This window comes from Chiloscyllium plagiosum, chromosome 18 (genome assembly GCF_004010195.1).
Source record: "Chiloscyllium plagiosum isolate BGI_BamShark_2017 chromosome 18, ASM401019v2, whole genome shotgun sequence".
Lineage (NCBI taxonomy): Eukaryota > Metazoa > Chordata > Chondrichthyes > Orectolobiformes > Hemiscylliidae > Chiloscyllium > Chiloscyllium plagiosum.
The window spans coordinates 36,835,423-36,855,990 of NC_057727.1; the positions used below are offsets into that span (position 1 = coordinate 36,835,423).

At 39.5% G+C, this 20,568-nt stretch overlaps 1 protein-coding gene across 1 annotated transcript in view; it reads left to right on the forward strand.

Moving 5' to 3' along the window:
- Positions 1-20,568, forward strand: part of LOC122559046 (receptor-type tyrosine-protein phosphatase gamma-like) — a 644,852-nt gene that overhangs the window by 546,132 nt on the left and 78,152 nt on the right. Inside the window, exon 14 of the mRNA XM_043708214.1 lies at positions 17,672-17,763. Coding sequence (XP_043564149.1) covers positions 17,672-17,763 — 92 coding nt within the window. The remainder of the gene's footprint in view (positions 1-17,671; positions 17,764-20,568) is intronic.

Sequence of the window (20,568 nt, forward strand, 5' to 3'; positions counted from 1 at the left end):
GCAGCACATTTGGTCAAATCAGTAGCTAAATTTAACTGAGGTGAGATGTGCAATTAGTAAGGTCGTTAACAAGCAATAATCCCCCCAGCAGATAGCTTGTCACTGCCTCTCATCAATACCCAGAATTTAGGGAAAAGATGTAATGGGCTGCTCCCAACATTGACATAGGCCTCGCTGGACTTTCTGCTATTCTGTCACTTTCTTGCCTTAGTCCATGACTTATCAGGCTCTGATAAGATTCTACCCATAAAGTCATTTGCATCGGAGGAAGCAATGTGTCCTTTCAAATCCATGCTGATTCCTTGTGGAGCAATCCAGTCAGTCCCACATCCCTGATCAGTTCCTGTAGCCCTTAACAAATGTATTCCCTTCAACTACCCAACCAATTTACCTTTGAAACCTTTCATTCTTTCTGATTTCACCACCCTCAGGGAAGCAGGTTTAGGTTCTGCCACTCAATCATAAAATGTCCTTCCTTACATTCCTGTGCATCTCTTGCCCAAAATCTTAAATCTGTATCCCATACTCTTTATGAATTTAACAAATGGGAAGAAATTTATTGTTGTTTTGTTTAAACTTGCTGCAATCCCATTCTGTTTCTCCTTTATATGCTTGACTGGCCTTCTCTTAAATACATCTAGACTGTTCACTTCAACAGCTCCCTGTGATAGCAAGTTTTACATTATTACCACTCTTTTTGCCACCTATCAGTTTAGACTCACTCCCTGCACAATGACAACTGCAGCTCCAGTCAGAGCACACCACCCTTTTAAGAGGCGTAGGCTAGCTTTGAGAACTTCGAGAAAGTTCTGATTTTGGATCTCCTGTTGATGTGTATACCTAATGAACAGAGTGCTTAGCACTGGTTGCACACAGCAATCATTCAGATGTGCAGGAAGCGTGAAGTTGGCATACTGCCTGCATTTAAATCACCGAGCATGGTTTAGATGCACATCGTGATATCAGCGTCTGTTTAGGAGCAGCCAGTTTAGCTACCAACGTTTTCCTCAGCTTCATAAGTTTCATCAGGCTTGTGATGTGTTGTTCTTACTTTGCTTGAATGATTGGTATAACAGTGTACAACTGTAAGTACTGAAAATATGTCAATTCCAGCAGTGCCATTATTCCTCTCTAACTTTCTAAGCAACTATTTCCCAAATGGCAGTTTGAGCATTTCAGGATTCATTGAAGTTGCCATAGTGACAGGCCCCCTGCCGCTGAATTTGTCTTGTGGAGTCTGTTGGGACTTCAGAACTGATGCTCATTAAAAAGACACAAAAATCCTTTTTACCAACTTGAGTTCTTCCAAACAGTTTTACCAATACTGTATGTTGAAGATATCATTGCCATGAGCAAAAACTTATTTGAGGAACCCTGAGAGATGTTATTTATTTTTCTGCAGCGACAGGTCCTTACTGTTTCTAAGAATGGATTTTAAAAGCTTTCAACAGCTCACTTGAATTCAAACAATAGATGTACTTCATGAGTCTTAAGGGTTCATAGAAAATTAGCTCATGTTACCAAAAAATGCAAAAGATGTTTGAACAGTTTTATTTAAACAAAAATGCTAGTTTATCACCTTATTCATAAATTTCAAAACTGGTATCTCCAGTAGTTGTGTATAACCGTACATGTAACTTACAGATTTCCCATCTGTTTTCCAAAACATATAAGAACGGTCAAACAATTTTAGCCTGATTTTTCAAAAGCTAGCAGTTCCCAAACTCCCTTTGTCCAGTCATTATGTGAATTGGTTTAAGTGGTTCAAAAGCTTTCTAGATGTTTTGAAGTTTTGGTTGTAAAGCACTAATTCTGTTTCAAACCAAACGTTATCATGCCAAATTGGTTCCTTTGTAATTGTCCATAATAAAAATATGAATAACACCATAGTTAGCCCCATGACAAGTTATCAAGTGTAACAATTATATGTTCTTCAAACTGATTGGAAGTACAAAAATATAAACTTTAACTATCCATCTCAAAGATTACAAAATGGATCATCTGTCTCAAGAAACTCTTGGGTATTGTAATTTGACAGAAATGTTTCAACATTACATTTTTATCTGGAGAGCAGTTTTAGAAGGGAATGAAAGGAACATGGACATTTTTAATTTGATTACATCAGATTTGTTCTGCAGTCATTTCACTGGAGTGAAAGAACATCAGATACATCCATTCTGTGTTGGTGTATGACCTCCAGCATTCTCATATAACTTCATAAATTGTTTTGCATCTGATTCAGGCTACAGACAAGTTGTTTAAAATACATTAGGCTCGTTCTCATCACTTCTAGTTTTACTTTAGCTTAGAGCTATACCTTTAAGAAATAGTTTTTGCTATTTAAAACTTTGAGAACGTCACAGTAGGCATTGGAAAAAATGAGTTTTCATCTGTATAGCACCATTCACAACCTCAGGCATCCCTAAGTGCATTACAGCCAATTAAATACCTTACCCTTCCACTGACACTCTCATTCGTTTGGCTGAACTGGTCCTCACCCTTAACAATTTCTCCTTCAAATCCTCCCACTTCCTCCAGACGAAAGGGGTAGCCATGGGACACCCGCATGGGTCCCAGCTATGCCTGTCTCTTTGTTGGCTACGTAGAACAGTCTATCTTCTGTAGTTACACCGGCACCACTCCCCACCTCTTCCTCCGCTACATTGATGACTGCATCGGCATCACTTCATGCTCCCATGAGGAGGTTGAGCAGTTCATCAATTTCACTAACACATTCCACCCCGACCTTAAATTCACCTGGACCATCTCTGACACCTCCCTCCCCTTCCTGAACCTCTCCATCTCTATCAACGATGACCAACTCAACACTGACTCACACAGCTACCTGGGTTACACCTCTTCCCACCCTACCTCCTGCAAAATGCTATCCAGTATTCCCAATTCCTCTACCTCTGCCGTATCTGCTCCACCAGTTCCACCACAGAACACACCAGTTGGCATCCTTCTTTAAATACGTAATTTCCCTTCCCACATGGTTAAAGATGCCCTCCAACGCATCTCATCCACATCCTGCACCTCCGCCCTCAAACCCCACCAATCGGAACAAGGACAGAACCATTCCCCCCCAACCAGTCCTCCCCTTCCAATCCACCAACCTCCACATAAATCGCACCATCCACCGACATTTCCGCCACCAACAAACGGACCCCACCATCCCTGTCCGCTTTCCACAAAGAGTGTTCCCTCCGTGATTACCTGATTAGGTCCACACCCCCCCAACAACCCACCCTTCCCTCCTGGTACCTTCCCTGCCACCGCAGGAATTGCAAAATCTGCGCCCACACCTCCCCACCTCACCTCCATCCAAGGCCCCACAGGAGCCTTCCACATCCATCCAAATTTCACCTGCACTTCCACTAATGTCACTTATTGTATCCGTTGCTCCCGATGTGGTCTCATTTACATTGGGGAGACTGGACGCCTTCTCGCAGAGCACTTTAGGGAAAATCGCCGTGACACCCGCACCAATCAACCCCACCACCCTGTGGCTGAACATTTCAACTCCACATCCCACTCTGCTGAGGACATGCAGGTTTTGGGCCTCCTCCATCACCACCCGATGCCTGGAGTAAGAACGCCTCATTTTCTGCCTCGGAATACTTCAACCCCAGGGCATCAATGTGAACTTCACCAGTTTCCTCATTTCCCCTCCCTCCATCTAACCCCAGTTCCAACATTCCAGCTCAGCACCATCCTCATGACCTGTCCTACCTGCCAATCTTCCTCCCCACCTATCTGCCTCCCCACCTATCTGCTCCATCTCCTCTCCGACCTATCACCTTCATCCCCATCTCCATCCACCTCTTGCACTCTTAGCTACCTTCTCCCCAGCCCCACCCTCCTCCCATTTATCTCTCCACCCTGGAAGCTGCCAGCCTCATTCCTGATGAAGGCTCCTGCCCAAAACATTAATTTTCTTGCTCCTCGGATGCTGCCTGACCTGCTGTGCTTTTCCAGCACCTCTCTAATCTTGACTCTAACCTCCAGCATCTGCAGTCCTCACTTTCGCCTAATTAAATATCTTAGTCTAGCCACAGTTGGAATGGAGAGAAAACAGCAGTCAATGTCTGCACAGAAAGGTCCTGTGAACAACAATGAGTTACCAAAAGATTTGATTTAGAGATAGGTTAAGAAATAAATGTGAAGATTATTAGCCAAGGATGGCATCTTCTTTCAGAAGTAGTTATGTTTGATTATTTCATCTTATTACAATAACTTTAAAGTATAAAAGTTTAAACATCAGCAAGTATATCATAAAAGTGCTTCACACAAAGATCAGTCATTTCAATTCTTATTATAATAACTGTACTCAGAATCAAGTAAGATATTGTAAGATATTGCTAAGATAAATGCTAAGATATTGTACCGAAATACACTTTTTTTCAGGTTGTTTACATATGGTTGTTTACAAGTCACAATTAATATAATGCACCCATACAGATATTTTATTTTAATGGCTCACTAAAGAATAGAAAATAAACATACATGCTGCTGAACAAACTTCCTTGGTTTACAGCATAGGAGCATTCAAGTTGACTTATTAAATCAGTTAGCTTCTGGCCCTATCAGAATTAAAACCTGCCTCAAATCTCCCACTACAACGACAAAATTGTCTTGTCAAATTCCTGAAAAGTGTGCATCTGAAATAATGCCTAATAATGTGCTGTTCAGCTCAGCTGGGATATTCACTTTCCTCAAAATGTTTTAACACAACAAAATAAAGATTACATCAATTTCCAAAAAAGGATAAGAAAGTATGCCACAAGGAAAGCAGTTACATACTATTGTTGCTGTCTATCTATGTCACAAAAACTGAAAGGTTACTACTGTTGACTAATATTGCCTTTTTCATATCAAAATTCTCATCTAATTGTTGAAGAGTTTGCTTTTGCTTGCTTCATTGTTGCATTTCCAATTTCACACACAGCACTCCAGGGATTAAGCCGACATTTGGAATTTACCTTCTCTAGTTGAAATATCTAGAGGTATCTTTCTTTATTGGTGATTTGCATCAGTAATTTCTTTTACCCCATATGTGGCAGTTGCATTGTCTACTTTATGATGAGATCCAAGACAGTATTAGTCCCATTTGAATAAATACTCCAGTTAAAAGCTTATTAAACTAGACATTCCGCGTTAGAAAAGCTGCAGGGCTACTGTCTGTGGGTTTACTGTATTCTATTAATTTTATCTATGCATTATTTTGTATCATATTAGCAGCTTATGAATATTGGACTTAATTTCTTATGTATTTCTGGTAAATTGGCAGTAAGGGTGAATAATTCAGAAAATATATTTGTGTGATGGAAGGCGTTAGATGGCTTGCCATTTCATGGCACCAAAAGATTATTGAATTAATATTTGTTTGCTGGCATTTATTTATTTTAATAACTGCAATATTTGCTCCTTGATAATCTGTGGCTAGACTGCTAGGGCATAGATAATCTCCTGCAATTCTCCTTTTCTTGGTCTCAGCTAAATTCTACTTCACCTATAACTTTGGTACAGCCTGATTTGTTATGAAAACCTCCCTTGTTTGTTTAATTTTCTGAGTAAGTAATCAAGCAAAACTAATATGCATCAGTATCTTCACCTTTCAGTCAAGTTTCCTCTTTTCACAAAATAATTCTTGGTTAAAAGATACTGTCATAGAACACAGGGACTGCATCAAGTAGTCAAATGAACCAATCTTCTTCTAACATTTATAGAGATAACAGATTGTTTTAAAATAATGAGAAGCTTACAATTTAAATATAAGTTATTATGGCACTCATTAAATTTCTCTACAAACTGTTAGTGTTGCATTGCACTGGCATGCTTTGCAGGTTAAATTTTGTTTCTCCACTGTTACTTGTCTCCCTTGTGATGGCTCGCTCTACTACTGAGATCCTTTTACAGAACAGACAAGTCAAAAGTCTATGAACTCTGCAGTCTTTCTGATATTCAAAGGTTTCATGTAGATTTTGAGTCCTCTTAGTAAGAATCCCTAAAGCTCTTGAAAAGCCTGGTATCTTATGAATTGCTAAATATTAATTGTTAGTTTGTTTGAGTGTCTCCATGGTTAAATGGTTAGAAAATATGCTTCATATTTGCTAAAAATTGGCTATACAGCTTAGAAGGAATATTGGTGGTGTACCCTTACATGTACTCCCCTAGTCCTTCAAAATAATGGAGGTTGTGAGCCTGGAAGGTACTGTCAAGGGAGCTTTGGTGATTTACTACAGTGTATCTTGCATATGGTGCACACTGCTGCCTCTGTGCATCAATCCCAAAATACTTTATAGTCAATTTATAATTTGATACATAATCTCTGTAATAATGAGAAGATCTAAAAGTTAATTTTCACAGATTAATGTCCCACAAACAGCTTTATGTTGGCAAAAAAATAATTTGCTTTACTGATGTTAAATGAGGAGTCAAAAAGTGTGGCACTGGAAAAGCACAGCAGGTCTGGCAGCATCCAAGGAGCAGGAGAGTTGACGTCAGGCATAAGCTCTTCATCAGGAATAACATTAACCAATACACTAAGGACATTAAAGTTCTGCTGTTTTAAAGTAACACTTATACATGGCCAACAAACAGATTGAAAGGTATTTCTCTTAAAATAGTAGCAGCCATTCAAGAGAACTTAGGTGGGATTCTTGAATTTATTGCAGTTGCATATATGCTTGAATTTGATGCAAGTGCACATATTCATTACATTCCTGACATGCAGATAAAGCTTGAAGATTCATTAGATGAACTACACACTATCAAATATAACTTCAAGGTTCACTATAAACTGGTGTTTCAGTTTCCCACCTGATTTGCTGACACAGCAGGTTTGCTAACCACTTTGTTCGCACCATTTCCTTGAGTTCAGCTGGAGGCCCATTAAAAATGACAATTAACTTCAATGTAGAATGCATTGCCCTCTGAGTCCTAGGTTAAATCTGCTGAAGAGAAACAGAGAACAGAAGACAGTTGAGAAAATAAGCAAGCAGTTGATTTGAGGCTTCGCTGGGGTCCTAGGGAGAGAAGCAAAGTCAATTAGCCCGGTGTTGGAATAGGGAGCCAAAGCACGAGGTGCTCCAGGCCTGGAGAAAGATGGTCAGATCTGATGTATCACACTTAGGGTCTGCATTTGATGTTAGAAGAGGTTCAATGAGTTCACTAGAGTAACAAGAGTGAATAGAGCTCTGCATTCTCTATTTCTCTCAGTTACATCTATTAACAGTCTTTTTCATCTGCCAAGCCCCTCAGTGCTCCAATCTCTTTTGTCTAGATCTTATTATAGGATGCCATCAGATTAATTTAGGCAGCTGAACCTTTGCCTCAGTAAGCCAATGGGATATTTTGTAATGTTCCCATTAAAGTATGCATGCATGTGTAGCAACATATAAGATACTGTGTGGGCTACTCAGAAGTTCTCCTGTTTTAAAGTAACATGTGCATAGTAAACAAGAAGATTAAGCATTGAAGTAAACAGGCCTCACACAACAGAATATTTGGAGATATCAGTGTGATCTATGATTTTTTTCTGTTGCTCAGTTTACTTTCACTGCTCTGTCATGCTGTTGTTATGAAGGGATCTCTTGTCCCAAGCTACTGTCCTTTAGCATAAAATTGTAGGGGATGGATAAGCATTGTAGGATGAAGCAGTTGTGACAGCAGACTCAGAAATTGGTGGTTAGTTGTGCATGGTTCTGTCAAAAAATCTCAAAGCTCCAGTATCCTGGTAGCTATATGAGTGCAGCATATTATACCCTAAGCGTGAGGGAAGCCAGCCACAGTTGCAAATCCTTGAACTCTTGCTTTCTTGCAGTTGGTGTACTTTGAGAAGATTATATGGTTGAGTCTGTCAGGCACACCTTTGGTGTATGATTGATGTGGCTGATTGATGTCCTCTAAGCTGCCCTTGTAGAAGCCTGAAGCAAAACAGTTCAGGGTCATGGGTAACTTTGACACTCTCTGGTAAAACATGATGTCTTGATCTTTCAAGTAGCAGACCCTGTGCAGGAGGCAATATAATTCAGCAATGGCTTAGTTGATGAACTATAGTCTCATTTTTTGGAAACATTTTATCTCATAAGCTCAGTAACGTCATCTCTGAGTATTCCATTCATCTGCAGTTTTCTTTAAGGCCCAGATAATGATAATCTTGGTTGTTGAGGCTGCTTTTCCTGATGCTCATCATCCTTCACCCAATGAAATACAGAAATAACATTATACATAAGAAGTAGTGTGCATTTTTTAATTCATTCAAGGGGTGTGGGCCTCAGTATCTCAGCCAGCATTTGTTGCACCCCTGATTGTCCTTGGTATGGTGATGTCAAGTGACCAATTTTAACTTGTGGTTTTGAGGTGCAGTGCACCCACTATGCTCTTAAGGAAGTTCCAAGATTTTTAACAGCAACAGTGAAGGAAAAGCGATATCATTCCAAATCAGGATGGTATGTGGCTTGAAGGGGAACTTGATGGTTTTCCTATGCATCTGCTGTCCTTGTCCTTCAGAGAGATACAAGTCACAGATTTTGACACTTCAAGGAGCTGTGAGGAGCCTTGTTGATTTGCTGAAGTGCTTCTTATATATTAGATTAGATTAGATTACATTACAGTGTGGAAACAGGCTCTTCGGCCCAACAAGTCCACACCGACCCGCCGAAGCGCAACTCACCCATACCCCTACATTTACCCCTTACCTAACACTACGGGCAATTTAGCATGGCCAATTCACCTGACCTGCACATCTTTGGACTATGGGAGGAAACCGGAGCACCCGGAGGAAACCCACGCAGACACGGGGAGAACGTGCAAACTCCACACAGTTAGTCGCCTGAGGTGAGAATTGAACCCGGGTCTCTGGTGCTATGAGGCAGCAGTGTTAACCACTGTGCCAATATATGTTACACACTGCTGTCACTGTGCATTTGTGGTCAAGGGAGTACTTTTGAAAGTGATGATTAGGGTACCAATCAAGTAGGTTACTTCATTTTGAATGATGTCGAGAGTGTTGAGTTTTGTTGGAACTAGACTCATCCAGATAAATATCCAACAAACCCTTGACTTGTGCATTTGTATATGGTGGATAGATATTTGGAAGACAGCAGGTGGTTACTCACTGTGGAATTCCTTGACTCTGACCTGCTCTTGTAGCTACAGTATTTATATGGTTGGGCCAGTTCAGCAAATGAACATATGAACAAGGAACATGAGTAGACCACTCAGCCCTTCATGCCTTTTCCATTATTCATTAAGTTAATGGCTGATCTGCTTTTAATCTCAACTCTACATTCTCTTGATATTCAACAGCCTATCTGTCTACCTCTGTTTTAAAAATATTTAAAGATTCTGCATCCGTTGTCTTTTGAGGAGGAGAATTCCAAAAACTGTCAACCCTCTCAAATGTTTCCTCATTTCTGCTTTAAATGGGTCCCCCTTATTTTTAAACAATAACCTCTGGCTCTAGATTCTTCCACAAGATGAAATATCGTTTTCACATCTACCTAGTCAAGTTCCCTCAGGATCCTATATCTTTCAATTAAGTCACTTCTGACTCTTCTAAACTCTGGAGGATACAGGCCTAGTCTCTCTTCATAAGGCAACTCACTCATTTCAGATATTAGTCCAGCAAACATTCTCTGAACTCCTTCCAATGTATGAACATCCTTCCATTAGTATCGTGACCAATACCGTACACAGTACTGCAAATGCAATCTCACCAATACCCCATGTCACTGAAGCGTAACCTTCTTAATTTTGTGTTCTCATCATCTTGTACATTTCTATCAACTCACCTCTCACCATAAATCATAATATTCAATTAACTTTCCATCATTTGCTGTACCTGCATACTGACCATCTGTGTTTCATGCACTAGGATACCGAGATCTCTCTGCATCTCCGTGTTCTGCAACCTCTCACCATATAGATAATATACTTCTTTATTTTCTATTAAAGTGGACAATTTCACACTTTGCCACATTGTACTTCACTTGCAAAATCTTTGCCCACTCACTTAATCTATCAATATCCATTTGTAGGCTCCTTATGCCCGCTTCACAACTCACTTTCCTCCTTTCTTTGTGACAATAGTAAATTAAGATATCATACTTTTGATTCTTTCATCCAAGTCATTGACATACATTGTGAAGAGTTGAGGCCCCAGCACTGATCCCTGTGGCACACCACTCACAACACCCTGGCAGTCTGAAAAAGAGCCACTTATTCCTACTGTCTGCTTTCTGTTAGCAAACTAATCTTGTATGCATGCCAATACATTACCCCCTACACTTAGTTTTATTTTCCGTAGTAAAATCTTATGTGCACCTTATCAAATGCCTTCTGGAAATCTACATACAATGCATCTCCTGGTTCCCCTTTATCCACTACACAAATTACTTCTTCAAAGAACTCCAATAAATTAGTTGAACACAATTTCGCTTAACAAATACCTGATTACTGTAAACCTATCCAGGTGCCCTGTTACAACATCTTTGCTAACAGCTTCAGTGCCCAGTTATAAAAACTTCTTAAATACCTTCTTGTCAGTGATAATCTCCAGGATATTAAGAGTGGGGTTTCAGTGAACCATAATGTTGTGGAATGTGGCACTCAAAATGCACCATAGATTCGGGTGATTTCACCCCAAATCCCCAAATTGCCTGGAAAATCACCTCCATAACTAGAACGGAGGAAATGATAAGGATCATCTGCTCCTCCAATCACGTGTTTGTTCTCCCTGTGTTTTCCAATTCATGGTAAGCTGGTTGAGTTAAAATTGAAGCCTTAGATTCTGAGGACTTTCTTTTGCTCATTATTTTAAATAGATCTTGTTGTGAACCTCCACTGTCTGGGATCACTTCACTGGCTGAAAACTAAGATGAACCAATTCTACCTGTTTCTAGAACATTGAACAGTAGAGCACAGTACGGGCCCTTCGGCCCTCTATGTTGTGCCGACCTTTTATCCTACTCTAAGATCAGAATAACCCACATACCCTTCGTTGTACTATCTTCCATGTGCCTGTCCAAGAGTCCTTAAATGTCCCATTGTATCTGACTCTACCACGACCACTGGCAGTGCATTCCACGCACCCACTACTCCCTGTGTAAGGAACCTTGCTCTGAAATCTCCCCTGAACCTTCCTCCAATCATGTTAAAATTATGCCCACTCGTGATAGCTATTTCCGCCCTGGGAAAAAGTCTCTGGCCATCCACTGTATCTTTGCTTCTCATCATCTTGCACATTTCTATCAACTCACCTTTCATCCTTCTTTGGTCCAATGAGAAAAGCCCTAGTTCCCACAGCCTTTCTTCATAAGACAGGCAGCATCCTGGTAAATCTCCTCTGCACCCCCTCTAAAGCTTCCACGTCCTTCCTATAATGAGGTGACCAGAACTGAACACAATGTTTCTGTATTTGAAATTTAATTATCTTGAATGTACACTGACAGATACTTGCTAATTTAGTTTTATTAGTGGCATTTGTTTGCATTAACAGCCACTACCAGTTCCTAAAAGTCTTACAAACTCATATCTATAAATACGATAAAATTGCAACAATAAATTAGATATTCCCCCAAAAAGTTGATGATTCAAAAACTTTCTTCAATTAAATAAAATGTTAGGTTTGCTCTTTTCAAACTCTGAAAATTAGAATTAAATTAAATATTGCAAGAAAAATCCAATATGGCCGGTTACCATGCCATCAGCCTATGCTGAATGACCAGCAATAATTGTTTGAGAAGTTCCTCAGGATTGTATCTCAGGTACAACCATAATCAGCTGCTTAAACAATGTTCTTCCAACCAACATATGGTCAGATGTGGAAATGTAGGTACTGACCAAACACAGTTCAGCACCATCCACAATTCTGCAGGTAAATAAAGCAGCCTTTCCCTATAGAAAGGCAAAATTTATACAAGTTCAGACAAGCTCATAATTGGCATGTACAATTCACCCACACAGGTGCCAGGCACCAGGAGAGAATTTAACCATCTGCCTTTGACGTTCAACAGCATTATTTTCAGTGAATCATCTGGTATCACAGCTGACCAGGAGTTAAGCTGTGCCGCCACATAAATGTTGTGGCTGCTTTAGTGAGTCAGTGGCTGGGAATTCTATGGTGTGTAACATCAACATCTACAAGGAATTATGAAAGATATGAATACTTTGCACTTGTCTGACTAAATGCACTTCCAACAACACTCAAGATGCTCAACAACATGCAAGATGAAGTCGCCCACTTGACTGACACACTTTCCACCATACAATTCACCCACACATGTAGCATTGCTGCAATATGTATCATCTGAGATTAACTGCAACAATTCACCAAGACTGCTTCAACAGCAACTTTCAAACTGGCGACCTCTAAACCTGATCAGCTAAGTGTTTAATTTTAAGACTTATAAATTTTAATCTTTTTTTTGTAATTCTACAGTAATGTGTAGGGTGAGGATTTTTAAAATGTGTTTTACTGAGATCTGTCTCTTGAATTCTTTTAATATAAAACATAGGTTATCCCAGAACAGTGATTTTAGAGCAGTAAGACTGTGCTAGTTTCTAGATTGCAGTGATGGTTTTTAGTAGTGTTCTACATGTTGGATGTGAGAGGTTAGGGAGGATTTCAAAGTTCCTGGTGATTATGCCTGCAGCAAGTGTGTTTGGTTGTGAATCCTATTGGATCACATGAATTGTTTGGATTGGCAGTTAGCAACAATGAGGAATTTACAGGAACCAGAGGGTGTGATGGATGGCAGTTTCAGAAGGGTTGAAAAACCGCAGATACAGACAGGTAGCTGGGTTGCCTGTAGGAAAGGTAGAAAAGGAAAGGAGTCTCCTGTGGCTATCTCCATAAGAATAAAGGTAAGTCTGAGGCTGGTATAGTTGGGAAGAGGAACAAGTCAAATAGTCAGGGCAGGCTTGTGCAAGGCAGAGAACAAGGTAAGACGAACAAATTAAACTGCATGTATTTCAGTGCAAGATGTCTGACAGTTAAGGTAAATGAACTCAGGACAAGGTTGGAAACATGGGACTGGGATATCATAGCTATTACCAAAACACGGCTCAGGGAAGAGAAGGACTGGCAGCTTAATGTTCCAAGGTATAGATGCTATAGGAAGGATAGAAAGAGTGCAAGAGAAGAGAAAGAGTGACATTTTTGGTTATGAGATAATGCACTTAGGAAGGATATTCCAGGAAGTACATCCAGTGATGTTATTTGAATGGAACAGAGAAATAAGAAAGAGATGATCACTTATTGGGATTGTACTATAGCACACATTCCCTCACACCCACTCCCCCCCATCCCAAATAGACTGCCATAGTGTTAAGGGTTTGGATGGAGAGGAATCTGTTAGGTGATTACAAGAAAATGTTCTTATTCAGTATGTGAATGTACCTACTAAGAAAGGAGCAAAACTTGACCTTCTCTTGGGAAATAATGTAGGGCAAGTGACTGAGGTGTCAGTTGGTGAGCACTTTGGGGCCAGTAATCATAATTCTTATCAGTTTTAAAATAATTATGGAAAAAGGATAGACTTGATCCAGTAGCTAAAGTTCCAAGTTGGAGTAAAGCCAATTTTGATGGTATTAGGCAAGAACTTTCAAAAGTTGATTGGGAGAGACTGTTTGCAGGTAAAAGAGCAGTTGAAAAGTTGGGGGGGTGGGAGGTGACAGCTTTAAAAATGAGATAATGAGAGTCCAGAGGCAGTATGTTCCTGTTAGCAGTGCACCACAAGGATCAGTGTAGTGGCCACTGCTTTTTGTCATTGATGTAGATTAGATTAGATTACTTACAGTGTAGAAACAGATCCTTCGGCCCAACAAGTCCACACCGACCCTTCGAAGAGCAACCCACCTAGACCCATTCCCCTACATCTAACACTACGGGCAATTTAGCATGGTCAATTCACCTAACCTGTACATTTTTGGACTGTGGGAGGAAACCGGAGCACCCGGAGGAAACCCACATAGACACAGGGAGAATGCGCAAACTCCGCACAGACAGTTGCCTGAGGCGGGAATTGAACCCGGGTCTCTGACCCTGTGGGGCAGCAGTGCTAACCACCGTGCCACCGTGTAGATGATTTGAATGTGCATAAAGGAGGTGTGACTAGAAGGTTTGCACTCGTACCAGTGAGAAGGGCAAGGCTGGTAGGTGTAGAATGGATGACTACTAAAATTGAAGCTCTGGTCAAGAAAATGAAGGAGATATACAGCTGGGATCGACTGAATCCCTAGAGGGATATAAGGGCAGTAGAAGAATACTCAAAATGAAGTGTAGACAGCTGGGATTGACTGATTCCCTAGAGGGGTATAAGGGCAGTAGAAGAATACTCAAAAGGAAATCAGGAGGCCAAAAAGGTGACATGAGATAGTTTGGATTCTCCTTAACCCTATTTGCTAATGGGATTCTATAAATACATTAAGGAAAAAAGAGTAACTGGCGAGAGAATAGCATCTCTTAAAGATCAACAAGGCTGTGTATGTGTGAATCACAGGAGATGGGTGAGATATTAAATGAGTATTTTGTATCAGTATTCACTATGGAGAAGGACATGGAAGCAGCAAAACTTTGAGAAATAAATAGTGATAGCTTGAAAAGTGTCCATATCACAGAGGAGGTGTTGGGCGTCTTAAAATGCATAAAGGTGGATAAATCCTTGGCACCTGATTAGGTATATCCCAGAACTGTGTGGGAAGTTAGGGAAGTGGTTCACTCCTTGATGAGATATTTGTATTATGGATAGCCACAGGTGAGGTGCTAGAAGACTGGAGGTTGGCCAATGTGGTGCCTTTATTTAAGATGGTAAGGAAAAACCAGGGAACTATAGACCAGTGACCCAGTGACATCAGTGGTAGGTAAGTTGGAGGGGATTCTGAGCGACAGAATTTTCACGTATTTGGAAAGACAAGGACTGATTAGGGATAGTCAACATGGCTTTGTGCATAGGAAATTGTGTCTAACTAACTTGAATGAGTTTTTTGAAGAAGTGATATAGAAGATTGATGAAGGCAGAGCAGTGGACATTGTCTTTATGGACTTCAGCAAGGCATTTGATGAAATTCCGCATTGTAGATTGGTTAGAAGGTTAGATTAAATGGAATCCAAGGGAGAGCTAGCCATAAGGATACAAAATTCACTTGAAGGCAGGAGACAGAGGTGGTGGAGGATTGCATTTTGACTTGAGCCCTGTGACCAGTGGTGTACCAGTGCAAGGATCGGTTTTGGGGCCACTGCTTTTTGTCATTTATGTAAATGATTTGGATGTAAATGTAGGAGGTATGGTTAGAAACTTGCAGTTGACACCAAAATTGGTGACATAATGGACAGTGAAGGAGGTTACCTCAGACTACAATGTAACCTTGATCAGATGGGCCGATGGGCCAAGGAGTGGCAGTTGGAGTTTCATTTAGATAAATGAGAGGTGTCACATTTTGGTAAGGCAAATCAGGACAGGGCTTATACAATGAATGGTAGGGTCCTGGGGAATTGTTGAACGAAGTGACCATGTGGTACAGGTTCATAATTCCTTGTAAGTGAAGTCGCAGGTAGACAGTGTAGTGAAGAAGGAATTTGGTATGCTTGCTTTTATTGGTCAGTGCATTGAGTATAGGAGTTGGGGTGTCATGTTGCAGCTATACAGGACATTGGTTAGGCCATTTTTGAAATACTGCATTCAATTCTGGTCGCCTGCTAGAGGAAAGATGTTGACAACTTGAAAGGGTTCAAAAAAGTTTGGCAAGGATGTTGCCAGGTTTGAAGGGTTTGAGTTAGAAAGAGAGGCTGAATAGGCTGTGACCATTTTCCCTGGAGTGTCAGAGGCTGAGGGGTGACCTTAGAGATTTATAAAAACATGCGGGGCATGGATACAGTAAATAGCCAAGGTCTTTTTCCCTGGATAGGCGAGTCCACAACAAGAAGGCATAGGTTTAAGGTGAGAAAGGAAAGATTTAAGGGGCAACATTTTCATGCAAAGGGTGGTGTGTGTGTGCAATGAGCTGCCAGAGGAGATAATAGAGGCTGGTACAGTTGCAACATTTAAAAGGCATCTGGTTGGGTACATGAATAGGTCGGGTTTAAAGGGATATGGGTTAAATGCTGGCAGATGGGATTAGATTAATTTCAAGATATCTGGTTGGCATGGACGAGTTGGACCGAAGTGTCTGGTTCCATGCTATATATCTCTAAGAATATATGACCACTTCCCTCCAGAACAACAAGGTTAGCAGATGGCGTTAGTTACAAAAAAACTGCCGAAGGTGCATAATAACATTACTACCTTCAAGTTTCTATCCAAATTACACACCATTTGGATTTAGAAATATCACAATTTCTTCTTCATTGCTGGGTCAAAATCATGGAACTCTCTACTGAACACAACTACAGCATAGTTCCACTACACAGACTACAATGGATCAAGATAATGGTTTACCACTGCCATCTTAAAAACATTTAAGGATAGGCAATAAATGCTGATATTACCAGTAAGGGACAAAATTAAGAAATTGAATCTGTGCAAGAGTTTTGTGCTGTCATTCAAAATACTGCAGCCTAATTAATTATCTGTGGATTTGTTATCATTATTCCTGTATAAATTGAAAATCAAGTATTTTAACTTTTTGTGATAAGATACCAACAAATAATCAAAGCTTTTAGCTGTAGTTGTGTTATGTTGAGTGCCTTAATTAGCAGACAGTAATTGCTGCTCAGTAATTATACACTGAGATCACCATGTATAACAGAACAGTGTTTTGGAAAAACATTAAAGGTACTTCTTGTTTTCTGGGTTATATCAGTAAATTTACACAAATCAAGAATTGACAACATTGGGGTACATGCTGGAGCTCCCAAAACAGTTTATTAAGGGCATCATTGCGGCAGAATAATCCTTTTGTTAAAAGACCCTGATGAACACAATAGTCCCTCCTCCTGTCACAAGAGCACTAGGAGGCTCATTTGATATTCAGTTCCAGCCCAAGGAAAGTCATTAAATCAGATGAGCAATGACGCTGGAGTTTTCGAGTCCAGCTTCAGTCAACATCACCATGCAAAGGCTGTTCACAGCTCTGTGTGATTTTCTTGTCCGTGCCTTCTCAATGATGACCAATTTGTGCTCGTTACTTTGCATCAAGTACAGGTAAAATACTGAGAGGTTCTGATTCCACACATCTTTTACTAACAGAAACTGTTTTGCTTGAATCCCCCTTTGTGATGTGATATTTCCATCCTTGTTGGGCCCCAGGCTGCTCCTCAGGCCATTTAGGAGCATATCTATTGATTTCTTTTTCTTAGCAGCTGTAATTCAGTTTTGTATTATTCTTTCATATTGCCTCAAAATGATATACAGAGAAATGTCATGTTATTTTTAAACTTTAACTAAAAATGATAGAAGTGTAAATCTGTTTGGTTTGAAAACTGTTAGTATGTTACCTTTGATACCTTTCCAAGGGAAGAGTAAGAATTTAGGTTCACAGTCATTTTAATTGTTTGATGACATTTTTCAAAGACCATCAGAAACTTTGCAATGATTAACAATAAAGAACAAATTTAGATGATGGCAGTATGACAGCGATTTATTCACAGGCACCCACAATTTTGAAAACTTTTGGTCCATGCACATAGATTTCCAAAGATTAAGCACATTGTTTATTTTCTCTTCAGAAAATGTTTTCAGACAGCACACTTCTATGTGGAGGACAGCAGTTCACCACGAGTGGTTCCTAATGAAAGCATTCCCATTATCCCAATTCCAGGTAAGTCAGTTATTCTTTATTCCTTGGTTACTTTTTGCATATGTTGAAACACAATCTGCAAATGCCATTTAGCTCAGGTTCAAGCCTACACAACTTAGGCAATCTCTAGAAAGTAAACATCCTTAAATGTAGTCTCTAATTTAGCTACGATTGTATGAAGAACTTTGTTGAATTGATCTATAGCACACTTACATTTTCAAGGTAATCATGAACTGATGAATTTATTACTCAAAAACATTGGTTAGATAGAATGTTTTTATTATCTTATATTAAAAGTACCATTTTGATTACGTGTTTAATTGCTACGCTGGTCTTGCAGAAGTGCATAAATTGAGAGCTTATGTTATGAAAAATATAGGACCATTGATTTCACACAAAGTTGCAATCTGAAATCCTAGTGAAGGTTAACAGTGATTTATAATGGCGTAATTTAACCTGGTTGGTGCAGAGAACTGGAAAGGGGTGGGGGGGGGGGAAGGGAACTGATTCCAGAGATCGATGACAGATTTGCTTATGTTTGACTCAAAATGTTTATTTGTGTGTGTAATATAGACAAGAGGATTGTTTCAGAAACCGCAAGGTAGATTGTTAGTGTTTTCTACAGAGCAATTTGAAATGCTGCTGTTTTTGGTTGAAAATATCATTGGTGCATAATATTCAAAGTTCTCATTACATTTCTCATTTAAAGTTCTCATTAAAGGTCTCTAAATTATATTTCATGCCTTCGAGTTTCTTTGTGGTTCTTATTGCCTGACTTTTGAATGTTGAGGACCTGAATGATCCTGATTTTCTTGTCTATCAAAAATCTATCAACAGAATGATAAGAGCATATCACAAAACATTAATTTGTGTAAGAATGCAACCATATATTTTTCACACGTCACTTTGCTTTCATCAGTGCCTTTTCACTCTCATGGCAGAAGCATTAAGGTTAAAGATGCATATCTGTTAATCCTTAGATGAAGGATCAGATAGTTCCCCAATTGATAGTTGCATAAACCATCTTAAGGTCTGCTAGAATTATATTGGGTAGCTAAATTTAAGGAATTTGCTTTTCATGATTTTATTTGCAATGCCACTATGAAGCAAAGGTGAATGCTTAATGTTTTATTCCTCGGTGCAGTAGTTAAACTGGCCTGCCTGGATAAATTATCTTCATCGACTGCCTGTCACGGGTTTTCACTGGGTGCTGTTGATCACTGTCTTCTGTTCATTCACTTTGAATAATTGTCCCTGTCTGTCTATTGACAAGTGTACACATCATGCCTAGAGAAGCAGATTGTACATGAACACACGGTTCAGTCTGACAGCAGAAACCCGCTGGACTATTAATGCTGCGATTTTTTGAGTTTTGGTATTAGCTTCTGCACAGTGTAATGTTTTCCTGATCATGACAGAGCTCCAGAATTTTGCTTTCACTGCATGTAAATGTGTCACCGGGCAGTAAAAATTGTGATAATTTATTCTCAAGAATTTAATTAGAATAAAGAAAAGGCTTATAAATACAAAAGCATACAAAGACAAAAGCAGGAAAAGATCAGATGGTTGATTAAGTCTGAGCCATACTCTCATGATGTCTTAAGCATCATGATTCACAATGTTGCTTCACTTTATAATAAACATACAACTATTAAAAAGCTGGCAGTTAAAATACCTCAGTGTTGCTGAGACAACTATTTCCAACTTTGAAGTCATCTGGCCATGCAGTTTATGTACATGGGCAAATTCTCATCTTGATCATGTGCTATAATGAAGTACTAAATACAGATGAAACCATTTCCACTTGGATAGAGAGAAGTAGTCAGTTTGTCCAAGTACACCTGTATGACAGTGACCTCAGAATCTGTTCTCATTGTTGGCAACATGCGTAACATAGGCATGTAAATTTCAATAGAAGTTTTAATTCTTGGTGTTTTTTAATATTCAGTGTAGCTATTGTGTGATGTTGTGTGTGCCAAAAATCAAATATGATTCTTGCTGCTGAATGTATAGATGCAAGGCATAGCTAGTATTTGATTTGGACTTCATTACCCAAGCAGACCCAATACATTCAGATTTGAGTTAGTATTGAACTATTTTGCCAGTTAGAATGACATGTTTAAGTTACGATAAATGGTTCAAGAAATTGGACATTCTTCACAACCGTTGAGTAGGCTAAGGATGATAAACAGATAGGTCTCTGAGTCCCTGAGAATTATATACAGATGAATAGTAGTTTTTTTTTAACCACTTGACAGGGCAGTAAGAAGTGAACACAAAAGTAAAACAGTTACAAAAAATAATTAAACAGGAGTTGCTTCTTACTCAGTCGGTGATTAGATGTGGAAATCTTTGCCATAAACTGTCATTGAGACAGAACCCTTATTTTTTTGAATAAGTAAATTAGTAGCTTGAACTAGCGGATACAAAGAGCAAGTGGGAGGATTAAACTCAATCACTTTTGAAGAAAACAAGAGCACTGACTTGTGTACCAAACAACCTCTTTGTACTGTTTTGCACTGTGATTTTAATTTGCTTTGTTTTATTGTTTAAAAAAAGACAGCCATTATATTCAGCCTGATTCCCCTTTGAAAATCTTTTTCAAGTTAGGTAAGAGAGTCAAAGTTCCTGCATTGATTATTATTTTCATTTTTGACTTTTTAACATTCTCTAACACCTTGAAGTCCAGCTATGCTCACCAAAACAGCCAACCTTTGGATTTCTTTATTCTTAACTAATTTTCCTTGCAACATGGTCAGAAGTGTCATTGCTGGCCTATTCAGAATTCAAGCAAACTTTCTGTCTAAAATTTAGACATCCTCTACT